Source organism: Anser anser (genome assembly GCF_964211835.1).
Source record: "Anser anser genome assembly, chromosome: 22".
Lineage (NCBI taxonomy): Eukaryota > Metazoa > Chordata > Aves > Anseriformes > Anatidae > Anser > Anser anser.
The window spans coordinates 7,849,433-7,865,303 of record NC_139743.1 but is presented as its reverse complement, the minus strand read 5'-3'; the positions used below and the strand labels follow the sequence as shown (position 1 = coordinate 7,865,303).

The 15,871-nt window shown below is 60.1% G+C and overlaps 1 protein-coding gene across 1 annotated transcript; it reads left to right on the top strand.

Moving 5' to 3' along the window:
* Positions 1 to 1,658: 1,658 nt before the first annotated feature.
* Positions 1,659 to 15,256, top strand: ADAMTS15 (ADAM metallopeptidase with thrombospondin type 1 motif 15). The gene is made up of 8 exons (XM_083808447.1): positions 1,659 to 2,744; positions 7,588 to 7,720; positions 8,532 to 8,699; positions 9,092 to 9,375; positions 9,715 to 9,892; positions 10,500 to 10,681; positions 11,659 to 11,834; positions 12,257 to 15,256. The coding sequence occupies exons 1-8, from the start codon at positions 1,848 to 1,850 to the stop codon at positions 13,035 to 13,037; spliced, it is 2,799 nt and encodes a 932-aa protein (XP_083664573.1). The 5' UTR covers positions 1,659 to 1,847; the 3' UTR covers positions 13,038 to 15,256.
* The last annotated feature ends 615 nt before the right edge of the window (positions 15,257 to 15,871 follow it).

The following is a 15,871-nucleotide window of genomic DNA, read 5'->3' as shown; positions in this document are numbered from 1 at the left end:
GGAGCCCGGCACGGCTTCAGGAATCAGCTTTGTTCCTGAGATGTCCCCGGGAGCAGTGGGCTCAGCCCAGAGCAGGATGGTGCTGCGAGGGGCACCGCCAGGACCATGTGCCACCGGGGATGCTGCTCCTGTCTCCTGGCCTTCAGGGACAAACTCATCCCGTCGGATGGAGCAGTGCTGAGGGAAGGAAGGCTCCCTCCTGGCACCTGGAGATGCCCCAGATCATGTCCAGGCCTTTTCCCTTTCCAATTCCACCCGCTGTGCTGCCAGTTTTATCTCCTTGGCCCTCTCAGCATCCCCGGACACGTTGCATGTTGGCCAGCAGACAAAATCCCTGATTCACCAAGCACAGCCTGCGGATTTTTGGGTCACAAGTTCAGCTGCAAGGCACACAACGAAGCACAGCCCGGTGACAAACCACCGCGTGGGGAAGCGCTAGCACCAAAACGAGCCGGGCTGCAGGCTATAGGCTCTGCATCTTAAGCAGCAGCCTTGGTTTATGCTCCAGACATACACACATTTTCAGGCTGTGCTTACAGCCTTTGCTGAGGCTTGAAATCACATCAAAACCAGTGCATTTGCAAAAGGGCCTTAATTCAGCATTAAACCAACCCCGCGCGTGGGCTGCGAGGATGTGTGTGACTTGGGTGCCCGACGGCAGCTCGGGAGCACTGTGGAGATGTCTGTGCTTCTCTGGGCACAAAACCAGCCTCAGTGGGAATGAGGGGGGGGAGACCCTCTTGGGCAGCTCCCTTTGCAGTGTGTCCCAGTGTTGGTGTGCCCATCGCCATCAGGAAATCTGGTCCTTGGCTGCAATCACCGAGGCCTCCTCATCTCTCTCCTTTTAGCTCTCCCGCTCCAAAAAATCCTGCCCGTGATGAGATCTTTCTAGCATCAGCAGCCCCAGCATCCTTCCCACCCCCAAATCACGGTGTGTTTGGTGGGCACGAGGAAACCCCTCTCTTCCCTTACAGTCCTTACAGTGCGCCTTGGGGTCTCAGGGGAGTGGACAACTTGGGTCCCAGCGCTCACCGAGTGGGTGAGCTCTCCCTTTGGGTGCCCTGGGGATGCGGGGAGGCTGAGCTGCCCCTGACAAGTGGGAATTGCCCCTTTGCCCCCTGGTTGGAGCCCCGGGCAGGGGCTGGGGCAGGGCAGTGAGGGATGCGCCGTGCCCAAAGCTGCTCCCCTGGAGCCCCCTGGTCTGCAGGCACCAGACGTGGAGTTGTGCCGGGCTGGAGGGCGCCTGGAGGGGCGCAGCCCCGGGCTCGGTGCGGGGCTCTGTCTGAAAATCAGGTTAACGGAGCCAACCCCACTACAGTGAGCAGCACACCCCCCGTCCTGCCAAACACAGCCCGTCCCGAGCATAGCATCCCCCAATTCTCCTCCCAGCCCTCCCCCTCTCCGCCCCCCAACTTTGCTCCCCCTTCCCCCGGGGGGATTTGGGGGGGGGGGGTCTCACCCTCCCCCTCCTCCTCGGAGCCGAACCTGCGGGCTGCAGGGCCAGGAGCGGGGCTGGCAGCTCCGGCTTCGCTTTTTATTTTTTTATTTTTTTATTTTTTTTATTTTTTTCTCCCCTCCCCTTCTCCGCTCTCCCGGCCCCGCTCCGCTCCTCCCGGCCCCGGAGTGGCTGCGGCGGGGCCAAGCCGCGCCCCGCTCCCCCCGGGAGAAAAGCCCTGTATAAAAGCCCTGCGCCCCACAAGGCAGGTAGCGGCGGGGCAGGCGGCTCGCACTCCGCTCCCTCCGGCCTCCGCCGAGTTTTGGGAAGAGGAGGAGGAGGGAGGGAGGGAGGAGAAGATAGAAGAAGAGGGGGGCTCCTGCTTTCTCCCCCCCCCATGTGAGCCGGGACGATGCTGCCGCTGCTGCTGCCGCTGCTGCTGGGTGCCCGGGCGTTGGGCGCGCCCCAGGGGGACACGGCGGTGGTCACCCCGCTGCGCCTCGACCCCGACATCAACGGGAGGCCCCACTTCGGGCGAGGCGGCCCCGCCGAGGCCGTGGTCTTCCAGCTGTCGGCTTTCGGGGAGGATTTCTACCTGCACCTCGCCCCCGACGCCCGCTTCATCGCCCCCGCCTTCGCCGCGCAATACCTGGGCACCGCGCCCGGTGCCGCACGCCCCCGTCCCGGCCTCCGCCACTGCTTCTACTCGGGGGATGTCAACGGCGACCACGAGTCCTTCGCCGCCCTCAGCCTCTGCGGGGGGCTCCGGGGGGCTTTCGGCTACCGAGGAGCCGAGTACACCATCAGCCCGCTGCCCGGGGGGGCGGCCGGCGGAGCCCACCGCCTGCAGCGCCGCGGTGCCGGCCTCCCACTCGGGGCCTCCGCCTCGCGTTGTGCCGTGGGCTCCGGCCTCACCCCCGGAGTCCTGCAGGCGTTGGCCAAGTACCGGGGGAGGGCTGGGGGGGCGCCGGGGGGGAGAGCCAAGCGGTTCGCCTCCGTGCCCCGTTACGTGGAGACCTTGGTGGTGGCCGACGAGTCCATGGTGAAGTTCCACGGGGACGACCTCCAGCACTACCTGCTGACCCTCATGGCCACGGCCGCCCGCCTCTACAAGCACCCCAGCATCCGCAACCCCATCCAGATCTCCGTCGTCAAGTTCCTCCTCATTGGGCAGGACGACAAGGGGCCCAAAGTCACCGGCAACGCCGCCCTCACCCTCCGCAACTTCTGCGCCTGGCAGAAGAAGTGGAACAAAGTCAGCGACAAGCACCCCGAGTACTGGGACACCGCCATCCTCTTCACCAAGCAGGTGGGTGCGGGTCCCCGGGGAGGGGGGGACGACCCGGCAGGGCTGCCCCCCCTCTCCCCCAGGAGCTCTGCACCCTGCCGCCCCTCGCCTCCCACCTCCTCTGCATCCGCTGCACCGTGCGTGTCCCCCCCCCCCCCCCAGCCCCAGAGCCCCTTCCCAAGGAGCCCTCCACCCTCACTGCCTGGCTTGGATGGCAAAGGGGGGGCGGCGGGGAGGGAAGCAGAGGTGTGGAACGTGCTTGAGCCAGCCTGGTTTTGGCCGGCAGCCTGCAGAAAGCCCTGCCGAGGGGTGAGTGAGGCCAGGAGGTGTGCAACAGCAGGTTGTCCCCATGCACAGAAACCTGCCGGTCCCTCCCCGAGGAGGGGAACCCCCCCCCCCCCAGCATTGGCAGCTAGCTCCGTTAGAAAGCAGCCACCACCCCAAAAAGCAGGGTCTGAGCCCAGAAGAGGAGGAGGAGGGCGGCCAGCCCCAGTTCCCCCCGGCTGGGAAGCGCTCGTGCGTTGCAGCTTGCGGTGGCACCTGCCAAGAAAAAACCTCTCCCCGCTTCCTCTGAGTCATGCGCGAGGTCCTCCCGAGGACCCGCAGCTCTCCTCTGCGCCCCGGCTGCTCCGCGTGGACCCAGCTCAGGGCTAAGGAAAGCACCGGAGAAACAGGCAGTGCTTGCAGCCCCGGGGAGCGGAGGGTCTGGCTGTATCCCTGCTTCTTGCTAGAGGTGTCACCGTGCTCGATCGGCCCCCAGGCTGCTAGTGGGAGGGAAGAAGGATGCGCCCAGGTCGAAGGGGACAGTCCCGTTTTCCCCCGATGCAGGTTGCGGCAGCAAAGACAACTTGCGTTTTCTCTTTGCCTTCTCCCTGCCCAGCTGTCTGGATGAGGGACGTTTTGGGAACTCCCCTCAGCAGCAGTGAGGCCATCCCCAAGCTGCTTTCCAGGTCAAGCACTCGAGGGTGGGAAGGATGCTGCTGCCAGTTCGGCTTGGCTGGCCCTCGCAAGCGCTCAGTGCAGGCAGGAGCGATGCTGTGCGGGATGTGAGAGACCTCAATGCCCCATCTCCCTGTCCCCCCCACCCCAGGCAGGGTCTGTGTCCTCTGGGCAGGGGTAAATCCTGCTGGAGCAGCTCCTGTCTGTGCCGGGTGGCTGCAAAGGGGAGGAGGAAGCCTGCTGACACCTCTGTGGGCAGGAGCCAGCTCCATCTCTGGTGGAAACCCGGTGAGGTCGCCAGAGCTGCACGTGGGACAAAGTTGTGCCCGGGGATCTGCAAGCCACGCCGTCCTGCAGCGCGCAGCATGGCTGGGCTGCATTTTTTACACATTGCTAAACCGTCCATTCCTGAAATCCCAAGGCAAGCTCAGTGCAAAGGCACACGATCAAGGAGACATCTGCCTTCCTTGAATGCATCCATCTGTGGTCCCCTGACACCCCAGAGCTTATCTCCCTGCCAAAAAGCTGTTACATAAGCCCCCAACTTAAATTTCACTTTGAGCCCGGTTGATCGGCGGTTTCCAGTTGTGTCAACAAGTTGCTGATGGATGGGGCTGGCCTCTCCTGCCCAGTTTTGCTCCCTGATGCCGGTCGTGCTGGACGGAGGATTCGCCTTTGGGGAGCTCGCTCCTGCCCAGCTGGATGGCGTGGATGTGCCAGCAAGCATGGCCACGGGGTCTTCACCTTCCTTCCCGGGCTGGTGCTTGCCGGAGGGGCCCACAGAGCATCATCCATCCTCCATCTGACCTCCTGCCTCTTGGAAACAACATCACGCATTACGAGGAAAGGCTCAACTAAAATTTTCACCCATCCTGAACCTTGACATCCACTGGCTGTGACAGCAAAGGTTTGCTGAACTCCTTCAGCCTCCCATCAAGCCGAAGGGATGTTGCTCCAGAGGACATCTCACTGTAGCACAGCATCACGAGGGAGTTTGGAAACCCACGCTCTGAACCTCAAGGCTGGGGAGCTCAGATTTTTGGGATTGCTTTGGACACGTGCGGGGTAAACCTCAACAGCCGGGAGAATGCTTGCGGTCTGACCTAGCCTCTGAGTACATGAATTAACATAAAAGCCACAAGGATCCCACTCAGCTGACCTGCAGAAGTTTGCAGGATGAAGAAAAGCCTTTGGGAAGTGTCCACAGATGGAGCTAAGGCTGGCGGGGGAGCCCTGGTGGTGCAGCTCGTGTGCTGCCTGCAGCCCCTTGGCATGGTGCTGGGGCAAGGGCGGCACAGGGAGCACCCGGCCGGCAGGGACAGGATGGTTGTGGCTGTTGCTCTGTGAGTTGTGTCCGTGCCTGCTTCTGGTTTAATTTCTGGCCATCTGAGCTCCGAGGATGGGTGAGGTGTCGGTGCCTGGGTACCCGGGGTCCTTGCTTGGTCGCAGCATGGGGCTATCCGCTCGCTTTGCCTCTCCGGGCTGTCTCCGAAATGGACGGAGCCCAAATGTCCGATGTCCATGCATGACAGAATGACAACACAACACCCCCACAGGCTTCATGCTGAGCTTTGCACCCAGGTCCTGGGCTTGAGTGTCCCTGCGGGAGCACCTTGCCTCCTCCCCGTGCTTGTGCTGGCAGCAGCAGGGGAGAGTGGAGCTGGTGAGAGCACCGTGTAAGGAGAGCGCTGGTCCTTTGCATGCTGCTTTCCCACCTTAAACCCATTGCATTTCCCTCTCCTTCCCTCCGTAGCTCCAGTCCCTCTCCCTGTCCTGGGCATCACCCCATGAACTCCTTCCCAGCCTCTCCTCCCGTTCCTCCAGCTCCTCTTGGCACCACCACTCACATTACCTCTTGCGCTGCCCTTCCTCAGCAGGCTGCACCCCCGGCAAGGCTGCAGGATTGGTTTTGGGGGCTCAGGACCCCCTCATTAGAGCCCTGAGCTGCTGCCCGTGGGGCTGTGGTTGGGGTCTGAGCCCAGGCCACGGGGGTGATGGAAAACCCCATTAAGAGCTGCTCGTTAATGCGGCCCTGCAGCCAGCAGGCGAGGTTGGGAGCAAGAAGTGGGTCAGTGTGTCAGTGCAGGTGTTGGGCCAGGAGCCAAAAGCTCTCCGCGCCAGCGAGGAAATGGGAACTCTTAAAAGAGCAACGAGCAGGGAGGGTGGCTGCCTGCTCCCTGCATCCCCAGGACACCCCCAAACCCACCACTGCCCCCAAATCCACAGCGCCGGCACCGCTGCACCCCTCTAAGCCCCAGGTGTAGCTCAGCATGGCGATGGCTTGTTTTTGTGGTGTTTTGGGGCAGCCGGGCTTCCTGGCCCCACTCGGTCACCTTGTGCTTGCTGGGGGTGTGGGGATGCCCCATGCTGGCTCCTGCCATGGGATGTTGTGTGCGGGACATGGCCTGGGATGCAATGGGATCCCAGATGATGATTAAGCCTGCTGCAAAGCGGAGTCAAAGCTGGTTATAAGATAGGGTTTTCCTGCTCTGCATCCTCCAGGAGCTCAGCCTGGTGAGGCACTGGCCCCCAAACCAACCTGCGGTGCTGCAGGAGCAAGGGCACCGCACCGCATCCACCCCACACCTCTCTGGAGAGCATGGTCTTGTCCATGCCCGGTAGCCCTGCACCTCCCTCTAAAGCCACCTCGGCCCTGGCCGGAGCTCTCTGAAGCTGTCGGGTCTGTTATTTACCGGTAGCTCAACCTGCCTGCGCGGGAATGCCTTTGGTTTGGAAACCTCGCTGGAAATGTTGGCAGGGCCACTCGTGCGAGATTTGTAGCAAACCAGGCACTTTGGCTGGCCAGGAGCTGAGCATGAATCACTCTTATTTATAGCATGGGAGCGCCCAGCAAGTCCCTTACGTTTCCTTTTTTTGTGGAAAGCTGCTGCAGCTCCCTGCCCCGTGCATGGCTGCCCCTGCAGCTCTGGGCTCTGTGGGATGGGGACGATGCTCCAGCCCTGTAAAAAAAAACATTGGGGAAGCTGCAGGGAGCCCATCACCCAGCCACACTCCCGCAGGTTGTGATGCTCAAAGGTGGTGATTGCAAATTGGGAAGAAAATGCGGCATTGCCCAGCCAGGAGAAGCACGGTGGTGGCTGAGAGCAGGATTTGGCCGAGCCCAGGATGGGCAGTGCTGCCAGCGGTGCTGGCGTGACGGCCCTTGGAGAGGAGCGGAGGGGTGGGGGCATCTGAGGACAAGCTGCTGGGCTTCTTCAAACAGCAGCTTTGGATTCGTGCTGGCACCTTTGGGTGCTGGAGAAGGGCAGGTGTGCCGGTACGTGTGTATCAAAGGTCGGGATCCCCCTGCTGTGACAAGTTCCTCCACGAGCAGATGCCAGGTTCTGGAGCAGATACCTGACCCCAGCAGCTCTGCAGCCACCCTGCTGCCCTGTCCAAGCACCTTTCTGTCCCCTGTCCTGGTGGCATCTACCTGGGGTCCCCGAGTTTGGGCTGGCTTCAGCTGGGCTTGGTTCCTCCTGGAGAGACAGCTGCAAAAGGTCTTGGGGACACCGGAGCATTTCCCCTAGCCGTGGTGACCTCTGGGCCCGCTCCAGGAGCTTCTTGTTCCTAGGAAGGAGCAGAGAATGTGTCAGCTGTGAGTCAAGACCAGGTCTTTCCACCGACCTGCCTGGGTCGGGACCTTGAGCTTGCTGAAGGATGGAGCCAGGCTGGCTGCTCTGCGCCAAAACTGGCTCCACCTTGGCTGGAGGGGCCGCCGGTGTGGGAATTGCTGTCGCTGAAGGCATGGGAGGATGCTAGGTATAAAAAAAGCATCCCCAGTACCAGGGCTGCATGGTCCCATCCCCTGGGGCCGATGCCTCCCCAGCAGCCTGGGGTCAGCTCCTGTTGGGATGCGGGGGAATTGGTGGGGACAGGGCCATGTGCCAGCCCCTGGCTAACCCCTTCTCTCCGTGCCCTGCAGGACCTGTGCGGTGCCACCACCTGCGACACGCTGGGCATGGCCGACGTGGGCACCATGTGCGACCCCAAGCGCAGCTGCTCCGTCATCGAGGACGACGGGCTGCCCTCGGCTTTCACCACCGCCCACGAGCTGGGTAAGGCATGGTTTCGGGGGCTCTGTGCAGGCTGGGGTCCCCCGGTCCTGGAGCGTGGAGGGGGAAACTGAGGCACGGGCACCACACCACCGCGGTGCAGCGCATGGCAAGCCCTGCATTTCTGGAGGAAAAAAACCACGTGTGGTCTTGCTGCTGTGCTCACATTAGTGGTCCTTCCCAGCCTTGTGGCTTCTGCATCACCAAATCCCATCCTCCCGCCCGGCTCTGGAATCGGGAGGGGTGGAGCGACACTGGCAAGGTTCAGAATAGCCCTGGTCCAGCCTCCGGAAGGCCAGACAATGACAGGCATCCGGAGCAGGGAAACTCCACCTCAGGCTGGGTAGGAAAGAGTGGCTGAGAAAGTGAAAGGCTTTGCTGTTGTGGTTGCTTGGTTTCCAGGATCTGGGAATCCTGAAATAACAGGCGGATGCTGGGGGTTGCTGAGGGCACACCTACATCCGGAGACACGAGCTCTGCTGCCTCCTTTTCTCTGAAATTGCCTTTGTCCTTCTTGCAACTGATGGCCATACGGGAAGGAGAGGGGAAGCGTGATGGAAAGGGCGCTGGCTTGGGGATGCTGCTGTCAGGATGACGTGTGCCTGTCCCCACATCCCCATGCAGCCTGAGCCAGGCTGCATGCAATCCCCATCCATCCCCAGACATCGCCTTCTCCTCTTGGGCTGTCCTTTTGCCATCCTTGCAAGAGTTTTCCCCACTCCGTGCCTCAGTTTCCCCCACTGCAAACAAGAGAGGGGGCCCTCCACTGTGTGCTGAGCGGGGTTCCTCATGTCGCCCCCTTTCCATCTCCCAGGCCACGTCTTCAACATGCCCCATGACAATGTCAAGGCCTGTGAGGAGGTCTTCGGCCGGCTGAAGACCAACCACATGATGTCCCCCACCCTCATCCAGATCGACCGCGCCAACCCCTGGTCAGCCTGCAGCGCTGCCATCATCACCGACTTCCTCGACAGCGGCCACGGTGAGCCCTCCTGCTGCGCCTTCGCCCTCCTGCCCTCGTCCCCATCCTGTCCTGGTCCCTGCCGTGGGGAGCAGGATCTGTCCCAGGGCTGGTGGTGCAGGGTGGCTGTGATGGGGACAGGCTCCTGGGCTGGGCAGCGGCTGTTCTGCAAACAAAATGAGAAGGAAGCGGGGAGTTTGGCAGCATTTCTGCATCAGCCGGGTGTCCCATTCAGTGACATCTGCTCTGCCAGTGCGGCTCTACCCGGCATCACCAAGAGATGGAGTCGCATTTTTTCCCTCTGCCTTTGTTGTTGCTGGATTTCGTATCTGCAATGAGCGGGCTGAGACGTGGCTGAGCCCACGAGGCTCCCCACGAGGACCCGATCGATCTTCCCCTCCCTGCTCCCGCAGGAGACTGCTTGCTGGACCAGCCCTCCAAACCCATCCCGCTGCCCGAGGACCTGCCGGGGACGAGCTACAGCCTGAACCAGCAGTGCGAACTGGCCTTCGGCGTGGGCTCCAAGCCCTGCCCGTACATGCAGTACTGCGCCAAGCTCTGGTGCACGGGCAAGGCTCGCGGGCAGATCGTCTGCCAGACCCGCCACTTCCCCTGGGCCGACGGCACCGGCTGCGGCGAGGGACACTTCTGCCTCAAGGGTGCCTGCGTTGAGAGGCACAACGTCAGCAAGTACAGGGTGAGTGCCTGAAAGCGCCCTGCAGGATCATCCCTGGATGCTTTTGCATGGGTACTGGCTGGGCGGTCCCCACTGGGGCCCTGCATGGGGACACTGATGTGAAAGGAAGACGAGGGAGAGCAGGGATGCATGGTGCAAGCAGTCACCGACTCTTTTTCAAGGCTGGATGTGGCTGTGCTCCTCTCCCCAGCCCTATGGAAGACTGGGGACCTGCAAAGCTGCAGGTCTCCCTTGTAGAGGCAGCTAGCAAAGGGATGGCTTTGAGCCCGGAGAGCCCCTGTTTGGGATGGAGCCACCAGGGAAGGGGACGGCGGGTCTCACCGTGCCATGTCCCACCAGGTGGACGGCGGCTGGGCCAAGTGGGCGCCCTACGGGCAGTGCTCGCGGACGTGCGGCGGCGGCGTGCAGCTGGCCAAGCGCGAGTGCACTAACCCGGTGCCTGCCAACGGGGGCTCCTACTGCGAGGGCGTCCGCGTCAAGTACCGCTCCTGCAACCTGGACTCCTGCTCCACGGCAGGTAAGGGAATGAGAGGCGAATCCTGCTGAAATAGACGGCCTGAGCTCAGCTTGCTCATGGCTGTCATCATTAATGCATGCTCCTGCACTGAGCCGAGAGGAAAACCCAGCTTTTTGCATGTGTTGGTTGTTGAGCCAGGCAAGTTCATCAGAGCTGTGAATCCTCTGCTCAACCCCTCCCAGGTGCAGAGGTGCTGCTCACATCTCTGGAGCAGCCGAATTTCAGCAGAGCTGAGCCTTGAGCGTGCCAAAAACCCAAACTCGCCGTAGCTCTCTGGGTGGGGAGGGAGGAGAGCCAGTCTCCAAATGTCAAATTATTCATCTGTTTCAAAGCGCTTAGAAACGTGGTGGGAACATGCCCCTAGATACGCCCCCTGCAAATGTCAGAGGTGACCTTGACGTTTGCAGTGCCCCGGTGTCCCTGGGTCACTGTGCTGTGTGAGGAGCAGAATGTCCTGGGCTCAACATGCTGAGGCTGCTGGTGCCAACCTTGGGCACCACGGGGTGTGTGTGGCCACCGCGGCGTGCACCACCCACAGCAACCCAGTAAAACACACACTGAGGGACTGGTCTGTGCCCCCACCCAATGCACTCCCCATTTCTTCCAGTGCCAGGGAAGAGTTTCCGAGAGGAACAGTGTGAGGCTTTCAATGGCTACAGCCACAGCACCAACCGCCTGACCGCCTCCGTCTCCTGGGTCCCCAAGTACTCCGGCGTCTCGCCTCGGGACAAGTGCAAGCTCATCTGTCGGGCAAATGGCACGGGCTACTTCTACGTGCTGGCACCCAAGGTTGGTGAGGGCTGGGGGGCATGAACGAATTGTCCATGTCTGGTGGGCTGCTGGGTTTGTGTGAAATTATAAAGGAGGGGAATCCACCAGGACGGGATGAATCTGTGTGGATGCATCCGCTTATTTACTGCATTTGGTCCACAAAGGGTCTTCCTCCGGGTTTGTGAGGCAACCTATAGGGTATGCTTGTAGTCCTGATGAGAGGCTGGAGTAGCAGATGAGTCCAGAGGAGAGCTACAAAGGACCACAAAGATGCTCAGAGGACTGGAGCACCTCTCCTCTGAAGAAAGGCTGAGAGAGCTGGGGATGCTCAGCCTGGAGAAGAGAAGGCTTTGGGGAGACCTCATTGCACACTTTCAGTACTTAAAGGGGTCTTATAAAAGAGATGGAGGAGGGCTCTTTACTCGGGTAGATAATGATAGGACAAGGGAGAATGGTCTTGAACTAAAAGAGGATAGATTTAGACTAGACATTAAGAGGAAATTCTTCCCTGTAAGGGTGGAGAGGCACTGGCACGGGTTGCCCAGAGAAGCTGGGGATGCCCCATCTCTGGAGGTGCTCAAGGCCAGGCTGGATGGGACCTTGAGCAGCCTGATCTAGTGGGTGTCATTTCTGCCTATGGCAGGGGGTTTGGAATTAGATGGTCTTTAAGGTCCCTTCCAACCTGAGACATTCAGTGATAATTATTGTGCTGGGGAAGTGATTCACCTGCCGGGCTGGGCTGTGCAGGCTGGTGCTGGCTGTCTTCCTAACGCAACCCCTTACATTGACACCGGTGCAAAGAAAATGACGTAAATGTAGCAGAAAGGGGAAGTGATGCTGTACGGCTTTTGTCAGACCCAGAAGAGCTCAGTTGCAAAGCAGAACATGAACAAAGTGCAACACTGTGCCTGCCAGCACCTCCTCAGGCCTGGCTGGAGTGGGGCTGGCATCAGCAGGGCGATGCAGGGCCACAGCAGCTTGTCTCTCCTCCGCAGGTTGTGGACGGCACCCCTTGCTCTCCAGACTCCACCTCGGTCTGCGTCCAGGGCAAATGCATCAAAGCGGGCTGCGACGGGAAGCTGGGCTCTAAGAAGAAATTCGACAAATGCAGCGTGTGTGGGGGAGACAACAAGAGCTGCAAGAAGGTCTCAGGCTTGTTCACCAAACCCATGTAAGCACTGGGTGGCTACACGCGCCTCCCTCTCTCCCAGCTCTGCTTTTTGGGGTGTACAGGGGAAGGCCGTGGGGCTGGTGAGGAGCAACCTCCAGGTGCCAATGAATGTCCCTGTGTGGAGAGCTGAGCTGTGAGGACACATTTAATGTGGCAATGGCTTCTGCTGGTGGAGCCACCTCTGGATCCTCCATGGTGTTGAGCTGGAGGAGCTGAAACCTCTTCCCATATCTGGGTGACCTCAGCCTAAACGAAACTTGGCGTGAGGAAAGTGATCTCCATGGGATGGAGGAGATAATCTCAGGGGTGGGAAGATCTCAGGGCCGAGGCCAAGTGGCAGCAGGTGGGAGAAGGGGACACCCAGCAGGGGACACCCCGCCAGCTCCCAGCCTGACGCCCCCCTGCCTGCTCCTCCCTTCCAGGCACGGCTACAACTTCGTGGTGGTGATCCCCGCGGGCGCCTCCAACATCGACATCAGGCAGCGGGGCTACAAGGGGCTGATCAGCGACGACAACTACCTGGCGCTGAAGAACGGGCAGGGCAAGTACCTGCTGAACGGCCACTTCATCGTCTCGGCCGTGGAGAGGGACCTGATGGTGAAGGGCAGCGTGCTGCGCTACAGCGGCACCGGCACCGCCGTCGAGAGCCTCCAAGCCTTCAAACCCATCCAGGAGCCCCTGACTTTGGAGGTGCTCTCCGTGGGGAAGATGACCCCTCCCCGGGTGCGCTACTCCTTCTACCTCCCCAAGGAGAGCAAGGAGGACAAGTCCTCCTACAAGAAGGAGGGCAAGACCCCGCCGGACCTCAACAACAGCGTCCTCAGCCTGTCCAACCGCTTGGACGGGGGCAGGCCGACCTACAAGCGGCCCTCCTACAAGTGGGCGGCGGGCGGCTGGGAGGCTTGCTCCGTCACCTGCGGCAGCGGGCTGCAGAAGCGAGCGGTGGCTTGCCGCGACTCCTATGGCCACCCGGCCTCCGAGTGCGAGGCCGCACAGAGGCCGGCTGAGGTCCGGCCCTGCGGGGAGCCCTGCCCGGTGTGGGAAGCGGGACCCTGGGCCCCCTGCTCCAAGAGCTGTGGTCGAGGCTTCAAGAGGAGGATGCTGAAGTGCACGGCCCCGGCCGGGCGCCTCCTGCCCCGGGAGAGCTGTAGTTTTCGGAGGAAGCCGCAGGAGCTGGACTTCTGCACCTTGAGGCCATGCTGAGCGGTGCCGGCAAGGATGGGCATGGTGTCTCTCGGGCTGGCGGGCAAGCAGCAGCCATGGGTTGGGAGAGGGGGAGATGTCCATAGCACATATCAAATGGGGGAAAAAGAAAAAAGGGGAAAAAAAAACAAATGAACAAACAACAGGACCTGGGTGCGGGGAAGGGCGTGCGCCCAGGCCAGAGGGCTTTCACCGAGCAGGTCGCTCGGAGCCGGAGCAGGAACCAACATCTACCTCGACGCCTCCGCACCACACACGGACCCGCAGCGGAGGCTGGGAGCCGGAGGACGGACGGATGCCACTGCCCAGGAAGGACCTGAGGACACGCGGGGGATGTCCCCTCATTGCACATCCGATGCCTGCCCCATCTTCCCAGGGCCAAGCCTACCTCCCCCCTTCCCTGTCTCCCCCAGCACTCGTGCTACGTGGGACCAAACGGATTTACTGACACAGTGATGGCAAATTGTTCTGTCCAACCACCGGCGTGATGGGGTGCTGGTCTCCTAGGGACTGTCACTTTTGGGGCACGCTGGCAATGACTTTGCAATCTGGGCACGCTGCTGCCATGGTCTGGGGAGCCCCAGGAGCATCCCCGTGCCAGGCTGGGAGGCGGTGGCTTCATTTTCATTTTCTCCTCGTGTTTATGACCTGACCAGTGTAGGTTTTATGGTGCTTAACTCCGTGCTGTTTTTTAACCTCCTCCCTCTTGTTGTAAACCTTGCGCAGAGGGGACGACGTTGCTTCCAGCAATCCCTCTCCTGAGGCTGAGGTTTTCCTATGGTGCTTTGGGGAGGCTGAGACCAGCTCTCGGCTAACTGGGTGCCCAGAGCACGGCCGGGTGCTCATTTACACCCCGGTACAGGGCAAGGAGTAAAGTACCCATCTGAAGCTCTTCAGGGCTAAAAGGGATCACTGTGGAAGTGAGATTTGAGCTGTAACTCCAGAAAGCAACTGTACTGTAGTGTCAGGGCGCGGTGCCACGGGGCTGGAAGCATCCCTGCACGTCGCTGGTGCTCAACTCCGCTCTGGAGATGGTGCTCGCTGCCGGGCAGGACCGGCACGCCGTGCCCAGGCAACCTGCCCCCTTCCCTCCGAGCCTCGGCTGGGTGATTTTGCTCTGCATTAACCCCCAGAGATGTTCTGAGCTGCAGGAGAGGAAGATGAATTTGGGCCCTGGGCTTTCCAGAACCTCTTGCAGAGCATCCGTGACCAGCTTCACCCCCCAGGGTTTTGTGCAAGGGTTTGTTCTGTACCTCTGAGGGTTACGTAGTGCTCGGAGGCTGCCTTACCTCACACACCGCCTTCCTCACAACAACCCTGTGGCACATCTCCCCCCCAGCCTTCTGCTCAGAGCAAACCATCAGGGATCATTTTTACGTCTTGCTTTTCCGCTGACGAAGGAAAAGACTCGTGGGGAGTTAGCTCTGGCTGACAGCAACCCGGAGCCTCAGGGCCGAGCTCTGCTGTTATTGGGATCAGCAGGAGGGGAGCCCAGGGAGGAGCCACAGGTTTTGGGAAGGCAGAAGATGCTTACCTTGCATCTTCTTCAAGCCTACCTTGTGCTCTGTCCCTTGTAGATATAAAGTGGAAGCTCCTCATGCTCCAAAAGGCGTCCAGCAGCTGTGGGTAGGGTGAGGAAGGTCACAAGAGACAGGACCGTGACAGCGCAAACATTTTCTTGCTGAGACCTTTCCCACCAGCTGAGCACATTTCTCGTGATAATGTTTGTGGACCCACCCTCCCTGGATTTATGTAATGCCTTTTTGAACACAATAGTATTTCTGGTCTCCACAGCGCTTGATAGAGCCAGGAGCAGATGTTGTGGTTGCTTTGCACAGCAGGGACGGGATTTAATGTTCTAGGAAATCCCTTCCAGGTCTACATTCCCATGAACGTATCATCCATTTTCGGACAGTTTTCCTGCATAGCCGAGCCTGCAGCGCTTTTGTCTGGGGACAGAGCTCCGAGGAGCTGCCCTTTTGTGTCTTGCCATCAAACAGATGGTTTCCAAGCCACCGAGAAATCGTCGTCCTTGTCCAAAGGGGGAAGGACGGGGCGGGAGGGGTTTCTTGTGTGCGGTTCTTTTGCCAAGTGTGCAGCAAAAGGACGGAGATGCCTATTGTACTGGCTGCTTTGTGTATACCATGTATACTAAACATCGATCTCTGCTGTTTGTGCATCAATAGCAAACCTGAAATAAAAACGTATTTAAAGATCCACCTGGTTCCTCGGGGGACGTGTTTGTGCACACACCGTTCGGGCGGTGTTTGCAGGGCATTTCTTGTCTTATGGCAGTCCCAGCTCATTAATTGAAGGAAGAATTTTGAAGGCCCGGCGGGTTTATTCTGAATATTATGGCAATTTGTCTTGTTTCTGCTGCAGGAATTTTATTGGAAAACAAAACAAAACAAAACAAAACAGCTTGTTGGGTGAGTCCATGCAAGTGTCCGGGCTCGCCCACACCTGGAAGCAATTGCAGCAAAGCTGCAGCACAAGGCTGCTTTGCTTTAGCCTGGAATTGGGATGCTCTTTTGTGAGAACAACAGCCACATGGAGTTAAATGGATTAATGCAAACTGGAGCTGTGCTCTCACATCCTGGAACAACCGTCCCCATTATTGGCACTCCCCATTCCTCATTTGCTCCTTCATACGTGGGACGAGCCAGCAGCCCCCTTGCACCACCTCCGCCTGGTTCAGGAGCAGAAGCTCAAGGATGCTTGTAAAATGCTTTGAGCAGTTCCCAGCATGGCCTCCGTGAGTCACGGCCCTCCTTTTTACCCCTTGGCCATGGCCAAGGGTGAGATAAGGTGAGATAAGGCCCTTCCTGCTAATG